Raw genomic sequence first — 25,078 nt, forward strand, 5'->3', positions numbered from 1 at the left:
CTTGAAGTCACTGTTGATATTTATAATAACAATGGCTTATTTTCCATATAACAAATGTTGAATTAAAAAAAAGATGAGCCAAAATATTGACTTTGATGAATTATTAAAGTTTGTGTTTTCTGCTATAAAAGGTGTATTCTAAACCTTTGAAAACCAAACTACTTTTATTTTCAAATGATTATAAACTGTATACTATTGCATCAAATGTTTTACTAATTAAAGGATATGTTTGTATGAAAAACCGATGTATTTTCACTCAACACGTATAAAAAACCCCAAAGCAAAACAAACATAGAATGCGCTTAAATACACTAATCTATAAAATAAAGTTTATTTTCAAAACTCGGTGTTGACAATGGCTCAAAGCTTATATTTACTTTAGTTTTACTTAAGACTATAATATCATATTAGTATCATATTAATAACGCAATATATTTCTAGTGCGTTACTGCTTTTATTAAGCACAGCATTAATAAATGTTTCAGTTATACTCGAGTCATTGACGGAAGTCCTGCTTTTTGTGAATTGATGTTTTTGTGAATTGATGTTGGACACTGACACCTTGCGTCAAAAAATAAATATGTCACATTTTTAAACCCATTTTAGAAATAAACCTGCGGCTGTTAGAAAGACATACATACATGTCCAGTGCTTAAAATAAGGATAACATTAAACCAAATAGGTTTAATTTGAACGAAATGACGTCTTTTCTTTATGAATGAAAGGGAAAAAAACCCAATGTGATATATCAAGCCCCGCCCCCTCATGTCATGAGCTAAAATACACGGAAGTAGTTTAGAACTTGTCAACAAGAAAGGCCGTCTGATATGGTAACGTACTGAGTTTTTCTCATTTTCAGTCATATTATAGTATTTTACATAGCCTTTGTTCTTTGTTTAATGCGTCACTTGGTTGTTTTAACACAAAATATAGTGCTGGAAGTGGGTTTATTGCGGCGTCGCGGACTAAAAGAAGCGAATAAACGGAGAGAGGAAGAGGATGTTAGCTGTTAGCTCGCGGGTAAGCTAGCTGTTAAATGTCTGAAGGCGAGCGGTTGCTGCCTTCTTCCTACTGCTCCGAACAGAAACTAAACTCGCAGCGTTATTTCAGGACATTTTACAGACGTGTGGGCAACGACGCGAGTTTTCCGTCGACTTTAACCCAAAGATTCAAACAGATTTAGAATGACGAAAAGTCAAGGAAACGGTTTTATTTTTAGCTCGGAAATGGTGGCGATCCTTCTCTGGCGTCATTGTTGGGAAGATTATGGGAAGGAAATTATTTGAGTGTGTGTATGAGACCATTGTGTTGGAGATTAAAAACAACGTCAGTTATCAAGCACATTTCTGATATGTAACGATATTTTAGTGGATAATTTTTGTGATAATATCGTATTTCACATGTTTTTCTGTTTCCTATATATAATCCAATGATTTTGACCAGTAAACGACACATACAGAGCCTGAGTATTGTGTTGGCTCGTCCCTAAATATTATAAGAATCTATTAATACTAGCCTATAGTAAGGAGGTGAGACAGAGAGTTGCTATCTGACGAGGCTTGTATTACCCACCTGTTTGATGCATGTGTGAATGTCTTATTTATAGTAGGAGTGATGGAGTAAACATGACTGACAGTCTCCACGTTAAATAGTTAGCTTGATAAAATTGTCATTTAAAGTAGTGTTTCTTCATACCGTGCAGGTAAGTTTTAAATTGAAAAGTAAAGTGTAATCTGCAAAAGACCAATGAATATTCCCCATTTATTTGGTTCAGAAAGGCGCTTTCTACTTTTTGCACTGAACCATAATTTATTTCTGGCTTCCTTTGATTCATCTTCTCTTACTCTCTATCCCTTTGCAGGAGAAGTCTTCCTGAATAAGAAACCAAGATGGTGGTCCTCTGACATTTTATTTCTAGCCCTTTAAATTTTTTTTAACTTAATTTTAGCTTTTAGTGGAGAATCATTGACACAATGATGGTTACTTGCAACCTTCGCGCTCTCCTGGTTTTCACCATAGCAGGTGAGTGAATACTAAATGTCGCATTCATCTCTGCTTCTAAGGTGCATATTTTGGATGTTGATCTCTCTCTTTCTCTGACATGATGATTTTAAAAAGTCACTTGACATGTTTGGTTGTGTCCTCTGCAGTGTGCTGCTGTTTCAACCCTGCCCCCTGCTTTGGTAAGGAGACAATTCATGTTGTCTGTAGATATCATTACTTTTTTTCTTGTTTCATACTGCCCTATAATTTGCAATGTGACCGATGTGTTTTAGTTAATCGTTTTATTTTATATTGATGTTAACAGTGTGAAGCAGTTTTTTTTTCTACAAAAAAAAGTCAACAATTAGTTTTTATGGTGATCATATTGACAGCACCCGTTTCACTACTTATCTAGGCATGTATTTATCAGTACTGTGGCATCATTGTGTGAAAAAAAAATATTAACCTTGCACATTATGTCTGGTTTATTTAGCCCTTTGTGGACGCTCTCCTCAAGTCCTTGACAACAACGTGGGAGAGATCAGGAGCTCTGCTTACCACAGTTGGTCCTACCGTTTTGGCTCTACCAGTGACTGCTGGGTCATCAAGGGTTTGGAAGGACAACCCATCGTTCTCAGGTAAACTCCAAATTTTACTCAGGTTTGCTGATTTCCCCTCCAGTTGCCAATCCAAGAGTCTCTGATTTCAATTCTTTTTTTCCAGCTTTTCTCAATTTTCAGTGCGATGTAAGAAGGAATGGGTGACAATAAAATCATCAGCTGGCGGTGAGCCGATTGTCCTTTGTGGGTCTAAGTTGCCACAGCCCATAGAATTCCCAGGAGGAAATATAACAGTGGTGCACCACTTCCTTCCACATCTGTTTCCAGTGTCATTATTTCTGTTAAGCTATGCCAGAGGTACAGTGTTTAATTTGCAAAATACTCTCCTCTTGTATTGTGAGTGTCCAGTGCCAAATCATTCCAGTGATGTATTTTATTTTTTTCACTCCTTTCTGTTTCTACACATTCAGATGTGGGTGAATGCCCTGTGACGTCTTTCGAATGTCTGTTAGGGCATTGCATTCCTCTCTCCTGGCGCTGTAATGGCCAGGTGGAGTGTTTGGGTGAAGGTCCTGGCCTTGGCAGCGATGAAAAAGGCTGCAATACAGAAATGGACACTCCAACACCGTCAAAGAATAGTGGAATACAGGCAGAAGAGCCCAAAAGGGAAACGTACACAGAGAAAAACCAGGACTTGGAGAAACGTAAGGCCATAGATGAAACTCAAAGCTCAGACAGGTCAGCTGAGAGAGACACTGAGTCTGACCTGTGGGCACTGCTGAATGAGAGGGATGAGGAAGAGGAGGAGGATCAAGTGCAGCATCAGACCCACAAGCAGCCTGCTGTGACACCAGTCCCCATCGAGTGGCCTTGTGGAGGACTCCTCCAGTCATTTTATGGGACCTTCTCCCCTCCAGCTATTCGAGGTTCTGCTCTGTACTGCGTCTGGACCCTGGATCCACAGGATTCAAGGCCACTCACACTGGATCTTCAGCAGCTGGTACTGGGGCGAGGGGATAGCCTCACCATCTACAATGGGGAACAAGGCAAAGGAGATGTTCTTAAAATTGTGAGTTGAGAAATTAACCATATTTATCCAAAGGTTTTTTTGAGTCCTCAAAGTTGTCCATTTGTCTTTAAGAACTTAATCATCATGAATCAGTCCCTGAAGCTCCATTTCCACCAATGTGGTGCACTTCTGTACAGTTTGATACATTACACAATTAAGTTTTCTGTTGTCAAACATTATGAAAGCTACCAAAATAACTGCACCATCAACGGACTAATTGTCCAACTGATCTGTAGCATCCCAGTAATTTTAGTAAAAAAAAAAACATCTACCGCTTGGGAAAATGAGTTTTATGCTGCTTCCCTATATTTTGACAGATCACCAGTACCTTCAATTACAAACCAGTCCAAGTGGAATCCACGACTGGCCTGCTGTCGTTGACATATGAGACACTTTCTGACTCGGAGGGAAGTGGTTTCAATGCCACATTCCATGTTGGGAGCTACTGCCCCCCATGGGAAGGTCGGTGTGGGGGAACATTTGGAGGTTGCTTTACCCAGGAGCAGCGTTGCGATGGGAAATGGGACTGTCCTGAGACGGGGAAGGATGAGGAAGGATGTAGAGGCTGCAGTCTCAACCAGTTTGCCTGTGGAGTAGTGGGACAGAGAGCGGTGTCATCTGGCCACTTCGCCGGCAGACCAGTGTGTTATCCGGTCAAAGAGCGATGCAACTACCAGCTGTACTGTGCTGATGGCAGCGACGAAAGGGACTGCACAGTTTGCCAGCCAGGAACCTTCCACTGTGACAGTGACAGGTCAGTATGTGTTGTTTGCTTGTGTTGGATTCTTTGAGAATTTTCATTTTTCGATGGAGCATGGGATAAAATTGAGTATTAGATAAATAGACTTTTGTACTGTCTTGAATGGCTTGTTTAATCAGATTCAGCTTGCTCAGTTGCCATAAAGCCATTGATACATGACTTTTAGTACACAAACTTATACTACAGTGATACTTACTTATACTGGGTGCAGTCTATGCATGCTTTTCCCTTTTTAAGACCTGTGGCTCCATCTAGGAGTTTCCTTGTGTAGAGCCAGATGAGCCCTGAGCAAACTTTGACATAATTGTCACTTAAACGTATCATAAGTGATAAGTATGTATCATAATACACGTCAAGCATTTATTACAATTTTCTTTCTCTTTCAGACGTTGAGGAATACATAGTTTTGTGAGCAATTATAATTTAGGAGGTTGTTTTCAGAAAAGCCTCAGGCCCTGTTTAAAAAAAAAAAAAAAAAAAAAGCTATCTTAAAACCTTAGTTTGTTCTTTATGGGTAACATAAGCTCATCTTTGACCTTAGAAACAGTCTTTTTCAACTCTCTGTTTAGTTTTATATGGATTGTTTTTTTTCTACATTGTACTCTGATGAGCTAATCATCTAGCTGTGTTTGGTGATAACACAAGCGTGTTAGTCACAAGGGGGTGTGCTCCCAGTATCTGGGAGAGTTGTACCTTGAGAGTGAATGACAATTTATTTTGCATTCAGCAGAGGAGACATTTCACATTAATTGAAAAGCAGTAACACAGTACACACCACAAACTATCTTTAGGTCAAGCACATTCAGCTGCTTATTTTGAAAGGCCAGATTTAAAAAGAAAAAGTGAAGGTACCATATGATAGAGATTTTTATTTTCCTGTCTCTCATCTGTAAAGCTAGGACATATCATGAAAAACATTATTACAGTATTGGTTTTTACATTTACAAAAAGAACCATTAAAAACATTTTAAAATAAATCAGTGCCTCGGGACTAAAACTTTTCAGTTAAACAAATATTTCTGTGCTTAACAATCATGACACATCTGAAATTCCTTTGCGCAAATAGCCTGAATAAAAGCCTTGTGTTTGCTTTGTGTGAGCAACTTTATCCTTCAGCTCCTGGTCTACAGGCTAGTTTCATTTTGGGTTAGCATTGCATTTTCACGTGAAACCGAATCTCTCACTCGTCCTATTCCTGCATATTAACACACAAGCGACTCATTGTTCCTTGTGCAGGTGCGTGTTCGAGAGCTGGCGCTGTGATGGCCAGGTGGACTGTAAGGACGGCACGGATGAGCTCAACTGCACCGTCATCCTGCCCCGCAAGGTCATCACCGCAGCAACGGTTGGCAGCCTGGTCTGTGGTCTCCTGCTGGTGATCGCTATGGGCTGCACCTGCAAACTGTACTCGCTCAGGACAAGAGAGTACAGGTGATTTTTTAAATTCTGTTGTTTTTCATATTTGTTAGTTTGTAAGTAGTATTTACTAATGTCCTCTGTTGATTCTTTATAACAAGAAGCATCATGGGCATTTTCTATCACTACTGACAGATTGTGTGTGGATGGTCTTAGATAGTGAGTCACAAGAGGTACACTTTGTTTTCATGGCTGCTTCAGTGGCTGCCAACTCAACCAGACAGCACCTCTTTAACATTTTATCACCTCCCACAGCAAAGCCCAGAACACATCATAGACAGAAAACACAAACAACTACCAGTTGTTGTTGTAAACAGTCATCATGCCTCAGCCAAAGTGGGTCATGTCATATATACTTTCTTTCAACAGAATCTTTATTCAGTCAAATCATAACTTTTATTTGACAAAAACAAACCATTTGTGGTTTTAGGTTTGATTGTTGAGGGTTTTTACTATAACAAAACTTATTCAGACTGACAGAAAAAATAAAAAGATATTACATGAATGCATCTGAATATTTGTGTTTTCTTGCAGCTTGTTTGCTCCAATCAGCCGCCAGGAAGCAGAGCTGATCCAGCAGCAGGCACCTCCATCCTATGGTCAACTGATTGCCCAGGGCATCATTCCTCCAGTGGAAGACTTCCCCACAGAAAACCCCAATGAGGTGAGTTTTTCTATGTCTGATGCTAATCTAGTCATCAGAAGAGATGGCCTGATACCACTTTTTCGTGTCTGATGCTGATATTGCTACAACGAATATCTACCAATACCTAGATCAGTCCAATAGGGTAGTTTTACAAAATTACACACATCTTTTTAATTATTTTATTTTTGACTAAGTCCACATAGCTGACGTGATCACTGAAGCATGGCAGACCAGTACATTGCTCTGTTGAATTCTGGTCACGACATTGGTGGCACACATCTCTCTTTACAGCATGTGCTTAGTGAAACATTTTGTAATTTTGAGGGTTTCTGCATCATATAGAATTACAATTATATTTATATATGAATAAATAAAAAAGAATATGCGGACTATCTCTGTTTATATTGACAAATCTGAATCGGATCAATTTCACATTCGTATGGTTTAATTCAAGAACCAGACAATTACCATGTCATCATCATGATTGCTGTTGTGACACAGGCTCCTAAAGTGTTTTTTATCATGCTAATTATGCTGCTCTAGTCTATTTCCTTTTAATTTGGTTCAGTCTGACGCCTGCGGATAACAAGTGTTGGTGAAAAACAAGTTAGCAGCCACGGACAGTCTATTTTCATACATTTGTACAAAAACATGTTGTTTTTTGCAACTTTGACTTATTTATGCCACAGCCTTATTTGCGTGGGTACTTGAATTCCCTGAAATGTGCCCGACAGTCACTTGAAAGCACTTTTCACAGGAAATGAAACTGTTGAACCTCAGAGGAACATAAAAAAATGATCGAATGCCCTCAAGTGTGGAAGAAAGTAGTAGAAAGATACCGAATATGAGAGGCACTGATAATGAATTCATTCATGGGAAAAGAGCACATGTTGCTGAGATGTGCATTCTTCTGCTCTTAAGTACACAATGTAATCTACAGTCACCATGGTGTGTCATCTGTTTTAAAGTCATGGGGTCCACTTGAAGCACATGTATTAATCTCCAACAGCAGTGTTGCCAGTGGCCAGTGAAGGATTATTTGATTGAAAGAAGCATGTGCTATATAATTGGACACACTCCAGCTGCAAGGCATAACTCTTAAATATAAATGACTTAGTTAAGGTATAAAAAAAGATATATCTTCTTCTCTGTCAGACCTCATCTCTGTCTTTGAGGGGAATTCTCCAGCTCCTCCGTCAGGATGCCGCCAACTCCCCACATCGCAGACGCAGGCCCAGATTTGTCCGCCGAGCCGTCCGCCGCATGAGGAGGTGGGGTCTAATCCCCAGACCTCCATCCAGGCCGACACAGACATCAGGCTCCAGCCAGCAGCAGCCAGACAGCGCCCCCTCTGGTCAGGAACCAACTCACTCCACTCCCACAGGCTCCTCATCGGCTGTGGAGGCGGTCAACCAGCCGGTGCCTCAGAAGCTCGGCTTGTCCGAACAGCAGCAGCAGGAAGCTCCGCCTCCTCTTTTGCCACTGCCACTGCCCCTGCCTCCTGTCGCCTCCCCACCTCCACCTCCCTACGCTCCCCCAGCTCCACCCGCAGTCACCCCACACACTCCCCCTCTGGCCGTCCCCCCCAGCAGCCCCTCTCTTGCCTCCATCTTTCACACGCTGGGCCTGAGCATCTCCCTCTTCAGAGCCTCACCTTCCTCCTCCACCAACTCCATGCCCCTCTCTGCCTCCCCCTCTTTCTCCTCAGCCTCTTCGGATGACGAGGTGCTGCTTATCCCTCTGTCTGAGGACACCACCTCAGAGGATGATGTGCCCATGCTCACCTGAACAACTCCCTCACTTCCCCACCCCCATAACCCCACACCTCCTGTATCCCCTTTTACGCACTAATAACTGAAACCCAGTCTTTCCACATTTGTTTGAACTGAAGCACAGGAGCAGCCCACAGAGAGACGCACCCTCACTGTGCAAGTCTGGTGCCTTTTTTTGAAAATTGCTGAGTTGAATTTGTTGACACAAGGAATCAAAGTGTTTTGACCATTTCTAAAGACTTCCTTCAGAAAGTATCAGTTTTAGCCGTAAAGCATTGCTCGTGGGTGTGGAGGGCAAGTGTCGGTGAGTATTGGTCGTGCACTTAATGAATGAATGCTGGGCTGCACATTGAAGGTAAACTTTTGCACAGAAGAATCTTCCCTATCCTGAGGCAGGCTACTGTCACGCTGAATGATTAAGAGTTTTTAATGATGGTAATGAACATGTTTAATGTGTGGTTGTGACTGTGTGAATGCATTTTAGGCTTAAACGTAGACAGTGGAGTATGTTTGTAGATGCTTTTTGTCCTCACATACTTCTGCCATTTGGATCCGGTCTCACGCATAGACCGTATATATTAAAAGAAAAAGTGGATGTAGTCGACCAATTTGCAGGGTGAGTCTAACCAGGAAGTAACAGCTTATTGTAAATTAGCAGGTATATCCGATATCTGAACCAGGCTGAACTTCCTGTGACCAAACCACCACCATAGAGCTCAGTGACAATGTTAATGTGGTTATTATTTATATAGATCTTCAACTTCAGTCCCACTTTTAATTGATAGTTAAGTTGATGAAATGAACCAGACGAAGGGGAAAAAAGGCTCAGAAAAAGCTCAGAAAACCCCAAGTGCATTGTAGTCATTTGACCTGGGAGTGAATGCTGAGTTAACACTGGTCAAAAAAACAGGGTTTTTGACCAGTTCAAACGTGGCGTTTAATTCTCATGAGATTTGTATAATTGGTAAAAAATTTGCTGAAGAATGAACAGTCACAAACGCCAGTTTCAGCTGTTCTTCAATAGAACATGGCGTCAAGTTGTAAATAATATTCCCATTTAGAGGAAAATGTACGACATGAGTGGACACTGGTGTGATTGACAGCTGGTATCGTCCGATCAGAGCCTGGTTGCAGGTGACGCTTGAAATGAGACTGGTGAATTTATTTAAAAGTTTGGTTTGCGACTGGAAGACCACATCCTCTCTTTATGTCAAGTTTCACAGAAACATATATATATATAAAAATCATGTTCCCTATTTAAGTGCCTTTTGAGGAGTTTCCTGTCGATTGCAGGAGGTGGTTGATGACACTGCACACGAGACACACAGAGGCACGTTTTTCCTTCATTGACTTTACCGTAACGTGAAAAGAAACGCATGATTACTCCACAAACTGGCAATAACTTTAGCAGGAGCCCCTATCTTTGTGCACAGTGACCACATCATAACATGCACCTACACACGTGTGTCCACTTCTTAAGTGAATGTATATTATATAGAAAGCAAATGTGTCAAAAGACAATCTCTCTGGTGCCTGATTTTAGTGTGTGTGTGTGTGTGGGGGTGTGTGTGTGTGTGTGTGTGTGTGTGTGTGTGTGTGTGTCTGAGAGAGTGACGATGAAGCGCCCTGGTGATGAAAAAGGGCCTGAAATCACAAAAATAACCTCAACTTGAATCTTGAGCCCCTGAGGGGATTTTCATCACATTCTGTCACATTTTGACACAACAGACTTGTGGTGTGCCATTCATATTGTTGTACTTTATATGGTGTTTTTATTTCAGCAAGTTGCTTCTCTTCTGTTGTTTTTCCTCTTCTGTTCTTTTTGCTTTGATGAATGTAATTAGTGTTGATGTACAGTAGCAGTTTTAAATTTAGCTTAATAAGAGAGAAAGCGATTTTATGATTTTTATTAGGGTCAATTTCACTGTATATACGTCAAAATGTGGCTGAGATTAAACGATTTGCACTTTTAGGTTTTGGTGTGTTTTGTTTGTTTTTGGTTAGGAGTGGCTGACGCCTCGGTGACGGAGAGATGAAATAGTTGCTGTTGCTTTGTGCTTTGTATTCAAACGTGCTGTGGAGTTTCTCACACACAGAATGAGATGGGCTCTTCCTCGTCAGTGGTCGTCCTGGAAAGAAGAAAAAGAAAGCAGACGACTGTTTTCAGGATTAAAGGTGGATTTGGAGAAAAGGAAGCTGGCAGCATGGAGAGACTGCCTCTGCTTTAAACTATAAGGTAATTGAAGCAAAGCTGAATTTGGCTCGAGTTTAGAGACTGCCCTCGTGATCTTAAAGTAGAGCTGGCTCAAGATAACCTTTGATTTGGGACCTTATGTTCACATTTATAGTGACCCAATAGACCGTTAAAGGTGCTTCATAGAACCATTTTTTTTAATTACAATTTCACATTATTCACATTATATTACAGTTAATGTGTAATATTTTCTAAAATAAGCTTAACACTCATGTGGTATAGCTTTTAAAGAGCTCCCCAGTTATCAGGACAAACAATTCTGCAGCATTTTATTCCATTTTTGTCTTAATATTCTCTATTTAAAAAAAAAAAAAAAATGCATTACTTATAAGGCGCTTAATATTTTAAGTTTTTTTTCTGACACTTCTGGGAATACAATTCTGTGGAGAAATTAATTCAAATCCCTAATTATTGCATTGGCCTAAAAATACTTCACTGTTGAATCAGTTTTCCAGGACATGTCTAAGGTTTAAAGATTTATTTATATTCATTCCAGGTCTCAGGAATTACAACAAAAACACAGCAAATAGTGAATAGTCCAAAGGAAATTAGCTTTTAGCTCAAATTATATACATTAGTTTTATTTGAAAACAACTAGTCAAACGAACTATTAATCACAATTCTACATATGTATCTGATCTAGGATCTGCTCTACCACACTTTAACATTATTGCAAACACACAAAAACCTCCTCAGACTCTATTATGACATGACTCATCATCCTCATTGTGACCTTTGACGAGGCTCCAGCCATAGATATGCCTTTACCTCTGCCCCTGAGAACCTGGGTGGTGGTGGTGGTGGTGTTAGTGGTCACAGTAGTGGTCAAACCCTCTGGAGCCTTGCAGAGGTGCATCTTTGATGAGGTGCAGGCTCAGGTCAGGGTGGTCAGAGCTGCACCGAACCGCACGGACAACCTGTCCAACGAATCTGGACTCAGACCCTCGGTTGTTATCAGTAACCGAGGAGGGCGGTCAGGTGTTTCAGTAAAACAGAGGAGTACCCGAGGAAAGATAACCTCGTCCCCTGCTGCCTCGCCACAGCCAATCAGGATTCACACCTGGATTCCAAGAGAGAGTGACAACCTATCGGACGACGAGAGAAGCCGACTGACGTCAGCTGTGGAGGAGGCTGTGAAGAAGGTGTCCTCTTTACTGTCGGGTGAGGAACAGAACACACTAACCTTACCCTAACCTTAAACCTAAAGCCAAGTCGTAAACCCATAAACAGCCCATTTAAGGTGTGACAGATTGTCCTTACTTCCTGTGGTTTAGAAGTCTCAGACTAATACAGGTCATCTATCGATTTTATACAGTGAACAGGATTCTGGGTCCTTTGCTGCTCAGCAGAGACGTCGACAAATACTGCAAGTTTGTCTGGAGTAATTCAAGAAATGCCAACTACAACAGGTGTGTGTGCTTTTATTTGTTATCCCTTTCTGGCGTAAACACTGACCTTGTCATGACCAGTAGTCCTCACGGAGACCAAAACCTGGTCTACGAACAAGGATGTCACCCTCTGTCATCACTTTGTAATAAAGTACAAACGACTTGTTTGAATTGGTTTCTTCAGGTGTGGTCGAGCCAACATCAACTACAGGAATGAGACGTGTCTGGATGTGATCGTAAGTGGTGACACTGCATCATCTTCACATTTCACCACCACCACCACACAGAATGTCGAGCACTGTTTGTTGTCCAATCAGATTCCAGATGATCACCTGACTGGCTGTGAGATTTACCCAGAGCCTGATTCACCTGGCAGGACTGTGCTCAGAGCTGAAGGTGTTGGAATCCCTGACACCGACTTTCTGCTCTATCTCCACATCCGCTCCACTGACAAGTGTAGAGCACAGGTGAAGACTTCAAACAATAACACATTCCATTATATTGACAGACATAAAAATTATTATTTGGATCTGTACTCATTTAACCAGCAATTTTTATATCACCCACTGCTTCAACTTTATTGTATTTTCCAGCCTCATGTGTTGGCCTATGCTGTCCACTGCCAGACTGACACCCATGGGCGACCAGTGGCAGGGTTGGTGGTCATCTGCAGGCACAAACTGGGAGAAGCTGCATACAACCACCAGACGACAGTCCAGGTTCTACTTTTAACAATTTCATCATTTAGTTCATCATATAGGACTTGTCTGTTGTAGATAACGATTGTAGTTTTGTATGTATTTTCCAGACTGTGATTCATGAGCTTTTCCATGCACTTGGATTCTCCAAAGATCTCTTCCACACATGGAGAGACTGCTCATCCACTACCCAAGGTTTTTCTTTTTAATGTCATTTTTAAACATTTTGCACTATATCAACTTAAATACGATATGTGACTCTACATTCTCAATAGTACTCTTTTGCAATTGGTTGTGAAACATATGAAAGATACAACTTACTTTACAATGTGTTTTTCTTTTGTTTCAGCAGCAGGGGGAGCTGGATGTTCACCTCGGGGGACACTGGTTCACTCTGATGGATCAGGCCAGATGAGGATTTACAGCCAGTCTGTCGTCTCTGCCCTGCAGGAACACCTGGCATCAGCTGACCCTGAGCTCGGAGGCCCGTTGGAGAACCTGGTACTGAGAGCTCAGGTTCTACGGTCTCTCTTTAACGCCTTCATTTTCAACAAAAGTTCTGCCACCCATTATGTCTTCTTTCTTCAGCATGTGGCAGCAGGCCGAGTGTCCTCTCACTGGGAGTCCCGGGTGCTGCGTGGGTCCATTATGGCTGCTGTGCTGGATGAGTCCACCACAGGCCGGATCGACCCGGTCACTTTAGCTGCATTACAGGACACAGGCTGGTACACTGTCAACCTGAGCCAGGCACAGAGTCTGGTCTGGGGCCAAGGTGAACTCAATCAATATGAATATAATCTCAAAATAATAAAATTTACATCATAGTTTAAATATAAAATCACCTGACATTTATGTTTTAAAGATGGTTTAGAAGTGAAAAAATACACAAATGTCAATTTACAGATAAACGTGTGTGTTTTTAGGTGAAGGAGCCACATTTGGCTCCCTGTCAACCTGCAAAGACAACTCCTCATCCTTTTTCTGCACTGGCAGGTACATTTAAAGGTGCAGTGTGTCATTTTTAGGTGACTTTGTTTTTGTGAAACTGGTGAGTTTTTGTGACCTTCTTTAAAGCCTTGCTTTACTGGTCCAACTTTCTCACCATTAGATGTCGTTAATTCTTGCACACTGGACTTTCTGGAAAAACAACGGGTCATTTCCTTTCCTCCAACCTTTCCAGCACTGATGGTTGCATTATTTTTCCCTCTTCTAGTGGACTTGGGTGTCATTTTCTTCACCTCCATAAGGGGGAGTGTCAGACTGATCCATACCTGGAGGGATGTAGAGTTTTTAAGCCTCTGAAGAATGCAGTGAGTTACAGTATTCCCTCAACAATATCACACACAAGGAAAGTATGGTTCATTTGCATGCATTGTCCCACAGGTTGGTGGTACAGAGTACAGGTACAACTTACACAAGTGTACGACGTACTTTACTACTTTACTATAAAAGTGACAGTCGATAAGGTTCTCGTTTTTATTGCACATGCAGTGAATTAATAAACGGTTGAACGTTGTCCTTCTGTGCAAGGTTTCAATGGTAAATGACTGCAACTGTAGTAGTTGGTCACAAATCACCATCAGCTTATGTCGGGGCTTTGTGATGTTGTTGTTTCCTCAACTCGGAAATTCAGACGACAACTGGAATGCACCTGTACAATAACTTATTTGCACGTAAACAAACATAATAGTGAGAAACTATAGAAATATAACAGTAATAACAGGCAGTTACTCTGGACTTCTATACTCCTTTATGTGTCTGTACGTAATTATTTGTAATATGTGCTTTTTTGTTGCTCCCACAAACTCGCATCTTCAACGTCTTCAGAGTGAATGTTGGAAGAGGGAAAACACACGTCGGTCAACTGTGAAGGAAAGTAGTGGAGAGATTTGGGGCTTTGACAGCCGTTGCTTCTTCTCCAACCTGACCAGACAGGTGTGTGTGTGTTGTGAGTGAACATGAGTCCCATTGACCTGCCTATTTCTAACTTTTTTCCTTTATTCAACCCCTCTCTAACCAATAGAGACATCTGCCAGTGTTAAGCAGCCCCCTGGAAGGCCACTGTTACAGACACAGGTGTACTGGACCAAACAGGTATCGAATCAAAGTTTCTGGCTCTGGCTGGATGGACTGTCCAGCAGGGGGCACAATTCAGGTAACATGACCCAACACGTCATCTACTGTATTGTATTCTATAGGTCAGCATTTTTGCAAACTTTTAAATGAGGATCACGACCATAGTTACAATATAAATATAAATTGCAACAAGAACACATGCGTGAATAATATATTTCTATTTGTACTAACATCCCGTTTAGATGAAAATGAACACACAAATGTATAACTTAAAATATATTCACATGACCTGCTCTGCCATTTATTCTCAGATAAAAGGGTTCCAGGGTTTAGTTTCCTGTCCACAGAGGAGGTTATGTCTGTACCCTGACATTACTCCTCCTCCAGGTGACATCGATCATGCTTCTCACTCCAGGCAAGTATGGAAAAATAAGGACTGTTTTTTAGTATTACAAATAATATGGATTTACAAAGTTTTTTAAAATGTATAATATCTAAATATGTTTAAATGCAGAACTATGAAATTTCTAGTAATATCAACATAAAATATAAATAACTTAGGTCCCAGTACTGAACCTTGTGGAACACCACAGGTTATTCTTCTACAATGGGTTTCAGTGTTGTTCATTATTACATCCTGAACTCTATTATTTATTTATATATTTCAGCGACCCTTATGGGATGTTCTCTTCGGCCTTCGCTGCTGCTGCTGCTGCTGCTGCTGCTGCTGCTGCTGCTGCTGCGTGTCTCATGGCTGCTGTGACCGTGTCCTACAGGAAATGTCGCTCATGCAGGGACAGGATCCACACTGTCCCAGATGATCACAGTAACCCTTAGAAACATCCACCATGGAGAAACTTGAGTAAAGTAACTAATGTAAATTCTCCCCTCAGTAACATGATTTTAGGTGCTTTATATTTTTGACGTTAAAAAAACAAAATTAATAACATAGTTGGGAAATTATATCACAGACACAATCCATGTTTAATGACATGTTTTATTCATAGCTTGATTGATATAAGTGTTATTCTTTTCATATTTTGTTAAAAGGCAGTAATACATTTTTATATTGCACACACATGGAATAGTGGTAGATTCTGTTATGGCTGCACACACATCATGATTTAAAGTCTACCCATTTTACATTTATAAACTACAGGATATTTTTAATATATTCATATCTTTAAATTTATACTCTTTGATTTCAGTTATTTTGGAGAAAAGGGAGAATTTTGATTACTACAGGTCATAAAAGTCAAATTATTGTGGTATTTAATTAAAAGTCATGTGCAAACTGGATTGTTTTCTATGCAAGGTCACTGTGAACAGAGCTGGTTACTAATGCTTTTGTGAAGCAGCAGCAATAACAACCATGTTGTTTACATTGGCAGAAAATTAATTGATCACTGTTACACTGATACACATACAGTAAATACTGTCGTATCATCAGTGGAGCAGAGACGGGCCTTCTTGTCGTTTTTCATCTTTTCTGCCATATTGGAATAGAGGTCTGTCTGGGAGCCACACCGGTGACACACATTTCATACGCCGAACTGGTTTGAAAGCATTCAAGCTTTAGTTTCACGCAGATAAAGCAGAACTCCACATGGCAGCGAGGGCAGTCAATGTTTTTGCAGAACTGCTGGTTGTGCTCCACCTTTAAGCCACATGTGGGACAGGCTCTCACTGAAGGGCAGTTGGTGGCGCCGCTCACCTCAGGCAGACTGATGGTGCGGCATGTCTTCAGAATCTGCAGGTCCTTGTTGACACAGCCGGAGTTGCTGCAGCGGTAACGTTGTGGAGCAGTACCCTTCCACAGCTGTAGACACTGCCAGCAGAAGAGGAAGCACGTGGCACCATTAGCTGCACAAATGGTACATGTCACGCACAGGTTGGATGGATCTGTTCTCTCCACGCATGTCTTGCACTGTGGGCACTGATATGGAAAAAGAGAACAATTTAGGTCACTTACAGGTGATAAATGACATTAAAGGTGCATTATGTAATAAATCTAAAGCAACTGGCCATATAATCCTCCTAATATGTCACAGAGACTTAGGAATAATGTTCATAACAAACTGAACTCACCAACAACAACAGTACAGACAAAATAATGCATTAAAAAAATATATTTTGCAGACTGCAAATCATGTTTATGTTTTGAAATCATGTTTTGGCATGTGGCGCCACCTACTGCCGTCTACCAATCATTGCAGTCAGTAGAGTCTCAGCTGCCGAGCAACCACGGATTGCCAGTTATGTCAGAAAACGAAACCTAAAAGACCTTGGTATTTTGAATTTGAATGTAGTAACTGTTTTTGGCCACATTCTTACATATGGCACCTTTAAATATATTACCTATAATAGTGTGTGAGTTTATCTACTGTCAATAATAATAATTAAAACACTTACTGGCTGAGTCTCACAGTAGGATGTAACAGCGAGGCGGGCTATGGTCTCTTCAAAGTACTGCATTTCTTCAGGAGACAAATCAGCCAGCCTGCGAAGTTCCTGGTATGTCCACAGTTTATTGCATTTTTTAGTACCATTTACCAGAGCAGGACATCTGAAGTTGTAATCCCCCTTTAAAAAGCAAAGACAAAAAAAGACCAAACAAGCACTTGATTAATTGGGAAAATAATGAAACAATTGTGTGAATATTCAAAAGTACTTATAATCAGTATAAGTAATAATCGGTATAAGTATTTAGTCTAGAAGATTCAGGAACATTCATGCATTTTATTAAATTCAGGGCTTTACCTATAATGGGAGTATTTTACATTGTTATAGTGATACTGTAACTTTAAACATCTGGACTATATTATGTACTGAGCCTGTGTTTTCATGGAGTCAAACAAATAAATAAATTGACAGTGTTGTTGCAGTGTGGCTAAACAAAAGAGTTCAAAGGTGTAGATACCTCGTCCAACATATTGCGACACCACCCTGTTAGAGTTTCCGGGGTGACAGCGTGGCCGCATGACATCAGTGCTTTAAGAGAACCGTCATCTGAAGCTGCAGTGTACGACAACAATTTCAAATTAATAATCAATTTAAGAGATTTTGATAATCCTTAGTAATGTGTGTGAATATTTGATTTTTCCAATAACGACTCCACAATTCTCCTTGTGTGGGAGAGAGCAAATAGACGTTATCTTACACACTGGATCCAGGTCGTCAGACCTGTCGACAAACGTCATGGTTTTATCTCTGGGGTCGTACATTTTCTTCTCCTCTTTCACACTCGACACCTTGTAAATCAGATAGAGTTCCACAACATTAAAGTTAATATTGAACATTCAAAATTTAATATAAAATATTTTTGTCTAGAACACACCGGATCCGGGTCGTCCTTCCTGCCGACAAATGCCAGGGGTTTATCTACGGGGTTGTGCCTCATCTTCATCTCATTCATTAATAAATAAATCTATATGTAAATAAATAAATAAATAAATTCAAGCACAGCCTCCAACAGTCATCAAATCGTCCGAGTTCCATAACATTTATTATTGAATTTAAAATATTTTCATTCTCTGCATTATTATCCATGATCTCAATGTGGGTTAAAAAACATATTTTTTTAGAGACAACTGAGTTGTCACAACTGTGTTGTGTTTATAAAATATACAAATGAACACACCAGATTCAGGTTGTCCTTCCTCAGGGTTTTATCTTCGGGGTTGAGCATCTTCTTCTCCTCTTTCACACGCGACATCTTATGAATCAGATACTTCCACAACATTAAAGTTAGTATTGAACATTTATTATTGAATTTCAAATATTTTTGACTCTGCATTATTGTCCATGAGCTCAATGTGGATTAAAAAAAACAAACATTTTCTTTCTGTGCTGTGTAAATCTAACACACCGGATTTATGTCGTCCTTCATCAGGGTTTTATCTTTGGGCTTGTGCTTCTTCTTCTTTTCCTCTTTCACATTCTTCTTCAATTTTGAGAACATCTGCAATGTGGTTACGTAATATTTTTTAAATATACATTAAAAATTATCCTGGTTTACAAATTATATAATATATGAATGTTGTTAGTATATAATGAATTGTATTACTCTTTGACTAAATTCTATGTTGAGAATTATGGAGGAATTTTTCCAGGAAATAAACATATAAATGAATACACTAACGTGCAATTATTCTAATATGTTATATGTTTCAATTTGTATGTCCTTTTATTTGAAGATACTCAAACGTATTTAACTTTGAAACAGTAGCCTCGTGTTGTTATTTTGGCCCGGGGGACCCTAAATTCCCTTGAAACACCCCTGGCAGTTTTAATAATGTTATAATATTAATAAAAATATGAACTTACCTTAGAGCGTCAAGTTGTGTAAGTTGTGCAGCGGTGTGTCCGTCTGTCTGTTCGTGGTGTCCGTCCTTCTTTTAAGACCTGACTATGCTGCTGCCTGGGAAAGTGAAAGTTAGCAGGAGGAAGCATGATATACAACATGATATATTAGCTGCCCATTTTATCACACAACAAACAAGCGGTGCGCTGTGGTGACATGGTAGTTATGTCCAAGTTATATTGAGCATTTACTACTTTACAGTGCAGTTATCATTGTTTTATCCTCTTTGTAACTTGTTCGACAAGGGGCCGGGAGGATTCCAACGCAAATGATGCCTTCAGGGTCCATAGCCCGACATGTATGTAAAAGAAGGGCTGTACCGTGATTAACGTTTTCTATAAGAGTAGATATCGTGGGAAATTTCAAATAGTTAGGGCCCGAGCACACAAATGTGAAAACGGACGCAAATCAGAACTGGCGAAAAATTAGGTTAAAGTAATGGAATTGCGATAAACCAATGCAAAATGGTTTTCCTCAGGTCAAATCCTATGGAGTGGCCGAAATTAAGTTGCGCCAAATTTCACAAAATTTGATGGGAACATCATTCAGCCCAAGACGAACAAAAACTCCTCTTGGGACCATGACCTTGACTCAGCAGGAAGTCAGCCATCTTGGATTTGGTGTCCATCTTGGCGTTTTGCAAGTTGAATGTGAATGCAAATGCGAACTTGACCCAGATGCAACGTCGGCCATTTTGAATTACGCCATTTCGCCATTAAACAGGAAGTGCCCTGGAATCGTCCGTATACTGACCGATTGACTCAAAATTTGATATGTGAATCCAAGGGGCCCGTCCTGAACATTTCTGCTAAAAAATGACTAGCACACAGGAAGTAGATTGTGCGAAACAGGAAATATCATATCATATCATATCATGAAAATTCTGCTGGAACAAATAATGGAGGATTATATTTCTGCATGAATATTAGTTGGGTATGAACAATGATGTCATCCTCTATCGTCCCTTTAAAGGTACAATGTGTAGTATTTATGGGTTTATATAACCCAAAATCCACTTTTTTATACATATTATGTGCTCCTGCATTGTCTAGTCGCTGTATAATAGTTTTTGTTTCATTTTCGTAGTGTTTCAAAAAGTCATGTAAAATAACATGACCGCGGTTGCATAGCCACAGTTAGCAGCAAGACGCCATGTTTCTACCGGAGCCTGTAAGGACAAACGCGAGAGAACAAAACAAGCGTCTCTTTACTTGTAGCGGAAGTCCCGCCTCCTCTCTCTCCGCTTCGTCTGCTACGGCCGCGGTAGCTCGCCCTCTCCCTCACCTCACGAACCTCATCTGCTGACACGGAGAAAGACAACGAGGACGACATTTGACCAGCTGCGGATACCGTAGCGCTCAGGGAAGGGAGGGGGTGAGCAGAGCAGCAGGTCTTTGTTGTAAATTTCAGCCTCTCCTCTAGATGGCACTATAAACTACTTACTTCCCCTTTAAAAATAAATAAATAAATAATAATAATAATTCTTCAGGTGTGGTTGAGCCAACATCACCTACACGAACGAGACGTGTCTAGATGTGACAGTAAGTCTGTCCAGAGGCGTCACTAGGTTTTAAGGACAGGGGAGGCTTAGCCCCCAAGAGACACACAGATGTGAGCGAACATAGCATTCAAACAAATTTCACAAACAGCTTTATCGTTGATACTTTCTTTGCCTGTTCGCTCTTCTTCTTCTTCTTCTCTCTCTCTCTTCTCTGCCTCTTGATCCATCTCTGGATGCTCTTGCTCTCTCTAACTTGACCTTGCCTGTTGATCTATTTCTCCCTCAGCATCTCCTTCTGCCTGAAACACAATGAGTTGAATTAACTACTGATCAACATAGAGGCTAATGCCATGACTTTAGTCATTGACTCACAACAAAGTCATTGTTTGCTCCCAAATATTTTGAAGTCGCACAGGTTACATTTTGGGCACATATGTAACTACTAACTAAAATGAGATTTATGATCATATTTAAGTGAATAATGACAGGTTATATTATTGTTTATTTAAACTCAGATTATGGCGATTTTATATAGAATTTGTCGGCACTCTTTTGTAAAAAAAAAATTCATAAAAACTCCAAATTATTTAGGGGGGCTTAAGAATATTTTAGGGGGGCTTCAGACCCCCTAAAATAGGCCTAGTGACGCCACTGAGTCTGTCTTTCTGATTTTATTTTATACCTTTTATAAACTATTGTGCATCTGTTCTCTGTCCACGAGTGATGACGCTGCATCATCTTCACATTTCACCATCACCACACAGAATGTCGAGGAGCAGGAGTGAGTGGTGGAGTCCTCTGTTTGTTGCACTCTGCATTCTCACCATTAGATGTCACTAATTCTTACACACTGGCTTTTCTGAAAAAACAACAATCATTTCCTGTCCTCCAACCTTTCCAGCAATGATGGTTGCATTATTTTTCCCTCTTCTAGTGGACTTGGGTGTCATTTTCTTCACCTCCATAAGGGGGAGTGTCAGACTGATCCATATCTGGAGGGACGTAGAGGTTTTAGCCTCTGAAGAATGAGTAAGTTACAGTATTCCCTCTTATTTTTTTATCATCTTCACGCAACAATATCATCATTTGTGTTTTGTGATTTGCGTTTGTGTTTTGCACCTCAGGGCCACCCTAATCCACACTGTCCCAGAGGATCACAGTAACCCTTAGAAACATCCACTATGGAGAGACTTGAATAAAGTAACTGTAAGTTGTTGTTTTTTCTCCCTTCAACATTCCCACACTAATTAAATCACAGACACAATCCATGTTTAATTACATATTTTTATTAATGACTTGATACTAGTGTTTTTCGTTTGTTAAAAGGCAGTGAGGTTTTTATATTGCACAAATATGGAAAAGAATAGTGTTCGATTCTGTTATGGCTGCACACACATCATGATTTAAAGTCCACCCATTTTACATTTATATACTTTTATAACAGGATCCTTTTAATATATTAATATCTTTAAATATACACACTTTAATTTCAGTTATTTTGGAGAAAAGGGAGAAGTTTTATTGCTACAGGTCATAAAAGTCAAATTATTGTGGTATTTTATTAAAAAAGTCATATGCAAACTGGATTGTTTTCTATGGTATGTACAGTATGAGTATGCAAAAAGGAGGTCACAGTGAACAGAGCAGTTTATTCCTGTTACCCAGTTCATAATACTGCATATACATACAGTAAATACTGTAGTAGTAAAGTAGTATCATCAATGGTGTGTGGACTGAATCACCATTGTAGTGACATAAAAAAAAATAAAAATAAAGCTGCAGTATGTAATCTTGAAATATAAATATATGTCTTGTATTCAAACCCTTGTCAAAGGAGTTGACAGTGCTGATTGAGCTTCACATGACTGTGTGTTTCTCAGTGTAGTGCTGTGTAGTGCCGTGTAGTGCTATGTAGTGCTTTGTAAATATATTTAGGCATTTGTAAATGGCACCTAAAGTAACGCAAAATTAAAATCCCCGACATTACTACTTCATGCAATTTCATCTTTTCTGCCATATTGGGATGGAGGTCTGTCTGGGAGCCACACCAGTGACACACATTTCATACGGCGAACTGGTTTTAGAGCATTTACGCTTGAGTTTCACGCAGACAAAGCAGAATTCCACATGGCAGCGAGGGCAGACAACATTTTTGCAGAAATGCTGGTTGTGCTCCACCTTTAAGCCACATGTGGGACAGGCTCTCACTGAAGGGCAGTTGGTGGCGCCGCTCACCTCAGGCAGACTGATTGTGCGGCATGTCTTCAGAATCTGCAGGTCCTTGTTGACACAGCCGGAGTTGCCGCAGCGGTAACGTTGTGGAGCAGTACCCTTCCACAGCTGTAGACACTGCCAGCAGAAGATGGAGCACGTGGCACCATCAGCTTCACAGATGGTGCATCTCACGCACAGGTTGGATGGATCTGTTCTCTCCACGCGTGTCTTGCACTGTGGGCACTGATATGGAAAAAGAGAACAATTTAGAATTGGTCACTTTCAGGTAATAAATTACATTAAATATATTACCTAAAGTAATGAGTTAATAATCTACAATCAATAATAACTTACTGGCTGATTCTCACAGTAGGATGTAACAGAGAGGTGGGCTATGGTCTCTTCAAAGTACTGCATTTCTTCAGGAGACAAATCAGCCAGCCTGCGCACTTCCTGGTATGACCAGGGTTTATTGCATTTTTTAGTACCATTTACCAGAGCAGGACATCTGAAGTTGTAATCCCCCTTTAAAAAGCAAAGACAAAAAAACAGACAAGCTTATGACAACATTATGGACCAAACAAGCACTTGATTAGTTGGGAAAATAATCAAATTAATGGATTATTATGAGAATATTTAAATACACTTATAATTAAAAAGTCTTTAGTAGAACATTCATTCACTTTTAGATCATAGAACTTTTAGTATCATGTTTTCATGGATAGACAGTGTTGTTGCTGTGTGGCTGTACTGTGTCAGTCACACCTATTGGCTCCTTCCAAGTGCCCAAATCAAAAGGCAAAAACAACAACAACAAAAGAGTTAAAAGGCGTAGATACCTCGTCTAACATTTTGCGACACCACCCTGTTAGAGTTTCCGGGGTGACAGCGTGGCCGCATGACATCAGTGCTTTAAGAGAACCATCGTCTGAAGCTGCAATGTACGACAACAATTTCAAATTAATAATAGTTCGATTTAAGAGTTTGATAATCCTGAATAATGTGTGTCAATATATGTTTGTATTCTTTACAACAACTCCACAATTCTGTGTGTGAAAGAGCAAAGAGATGTTATCTTACACACTGGATCCAGGTCGTCAGGCCTGTCGACAAACATCAGGGTTTTATCTCTGTAGTCATACTTCTTCTTCCTTCTTAAACTCTTATAACTGAATCTTGAAAACATCTGCAATGTGTTTTAATAGGAATATTGTTATTATATAATGAATTGTATTACTCTTTGACTAAATTCTATGTGGGACCAACCCTTGGGTGATCATGATTTGGAGGAATTTTTTCCAGGAAATAAACACCTCAGGTTCATCGTTTAGTACTGTAGTCACATGCAGGTCACACACTGAGCCTTTATCACAACCTATATAATTATGATTACACTTTACTGCAGTCTCCTTGGCAATGTTCTGTATACTCACGAATGTACAAACAAGGATAAGTTGCAACTGAAAAACATGATTTTTGAGTCTAGATCAACATACAAAAGATGATTGGTGGTTTTATAACTTGTGATGTGACGTGAACTTCTCATTAAAGCTGACTCACTTTGCAGACACTCAGGGAGTTCCCACACTGTGATTAACACTGTGGAAATCAGGCAAAGAGTCTAAGTTACTTTCATGTTCATAAAATGTCACTGTACAGTCCAAACCAATCACTACACTAGTGTGTGATGTGGTACATTTATTTATAGATTACTAAATCAATAAATGTATTCAAGCAGAGCCTCCAAAATGTCATCATATTGTCTGAGTTCCAGGCGAAAGTTAATATTGAACATTCATTATTGAATTTAAAATATATTGTCTCAGCATTATTATCCATGATCTCAATGTGTACTAAAAACAAAACAAAAACATTTTAGAGACAACTGACTTGTCACAGCTTTGTATTGTAATATACAAGTATTTGCAAATGAATACACTGATGTGAAATTAGATATTGTAATGTTTAAATTTGTATGTTCTTTTATTTAAAGGTACTCTAGTGTATTTAACTTTGAAACAGCAGCCTCATGTTGCTATTTGTGCTTTCTGAAGTTATTCTATCATTAAAACAATTATTTTAACTTTAAAGTTACATACCAACCCCACTCCCCTGTCCCTTTGGCCCAGCCAGGGGACCCTTAATTCCCTTGAAATACCCCTGACAGCTTTAATAATATTATAATATTAATAAAAATATGAACTTACCTTAGAGTGTTGTGTTGTTTTGTTTTGTTTTAAATGGACGTCCCCTTTATTCTCAACAGGAAGCGTCGTACTCCCTAACTACATGTCAGTTAGTTTCGCCCACGAGTGAAACAGTCGGAGGGTTGTTGTAAAATGTGTAGACATTGTGAGATATTGTGAGATGTTGTGTAG

At 39.9% G+C, this 25,078-nt stretch overlaps 3 protein-coding genes across 4 annotated transcripts; 2 read left to right on the plus strand and 1 right to left on the minus strand.

The window, feature by feature from the left end:
- Window positions 1-793: 793 nt before the first annotated feature.
- On the plus strand, window positions 794-9,868 carry lrp10 (low density lipoprotein receptor-related protein 10). Its single transcript, XM_083902389.1, has 10 exons — window positions 794-830; window positions 1,862-2,022; window positions 2,151-2,183; window positions 2,477-2,621; window positions 2,707-2,900; window positions 3,014-3,612; window positions 3,930-4,366; window positions 5,609-5,803; window positions 6,323-6,452; window positions 7,590-9,868. The coding sequence occupies exons 2-10, from the start codon at window positions 1,974-1,976 to the stop codon at window positions 8,220-8,222; spliced, it is 2,415 nt and encodes an 804-aa protein (XP_083758515.1). The 5' UTR covers window positions 794-830; window positions 1,862-1,973; the 3' UTR covers window positions 8,223-9,868.
- Window positions 9,869-11,218: 1,350 nt separating this feature from the next.
- Window positions 11,219-15,443, plus strand: cirop (ciliated left-right organizer metallopeptidase; the record flags this gene model as incomplete). The annotated part of the gene is made up of 14 exons (XM_083905651.1): window positions 11,219-11,621; window positions 11,776-11,869; window positions 12,033-12,084; window positions 12,166-12,315; window positions 12,442-12,567; window positions 12,657-12,741; window positions 12,902-13,047; window positions 13,135-13,318; window positions 13,470-13,539; window positions 13,760-13,856; window positions 14,374-14,481; window positions 14,570-14,701; window positions 14,934-15,041; window positions 15,399-15,443. The coding sequence occupies 14 exons, from the start codon at window positions 11,219-11,221 to the stop codon at window positions 15,441-15,443; spliced, it is 1,800 nt and encodes a 599-aa protein (XP_083761777.1).
- A 6,382-nt stretch (window positions 15,444-21,825) lies between these two features.
- LOC310944749 (E3 ubiquitin-protein ligase RNF19B-like) lies at window positions 21,826-25,040 on the minus strand. 2 transcript variants are annotated; one of them, XM_083910558.1, is made up of 5 exons: window positions 24,908-25,040; window positions 23,781-23,886; window positions 23,540-23,634; window positions 23,055-23,225; window positions 21,826-22,943 (listed from the first exon to the last, which is right to left on the minus strand). In XM_083910558.1, exons 2-5 carry the CDS (start codon window positions 23,884-23,886, stop codon window positions 22,488-22,490), a joined length of 828 nt encoding a protein of 275 aa, XP_083766684.1. In that variant the 5' UTR covers window positions 24,908-25,040; the 3' UTR covers window positions 21,826-22,487. The 2 variants fall into 2 exon arrangements, with proteins under 2 accessions (XP_083766684.1, XP_083766685.1); XM_083910559.1 differs by having other exon boundaries at window positions 23,781-24,299; window positions 24,908-24,970.
- Window positions 25,041-25,078: the final 38 nt, after the last annotated feature.

This window comes from Microchirus variegatus, assembly GCF_963457635.1.
Source record: "Microchirus variegatus genome assembly, chromosome: 2".
NCBI classification, from domain to species: Eukaryota; Metazoa; Chordata; class Actinopteri; order Pleuronectiformes; family Soleidae; genus Microchirus; species Microchirus variegatus.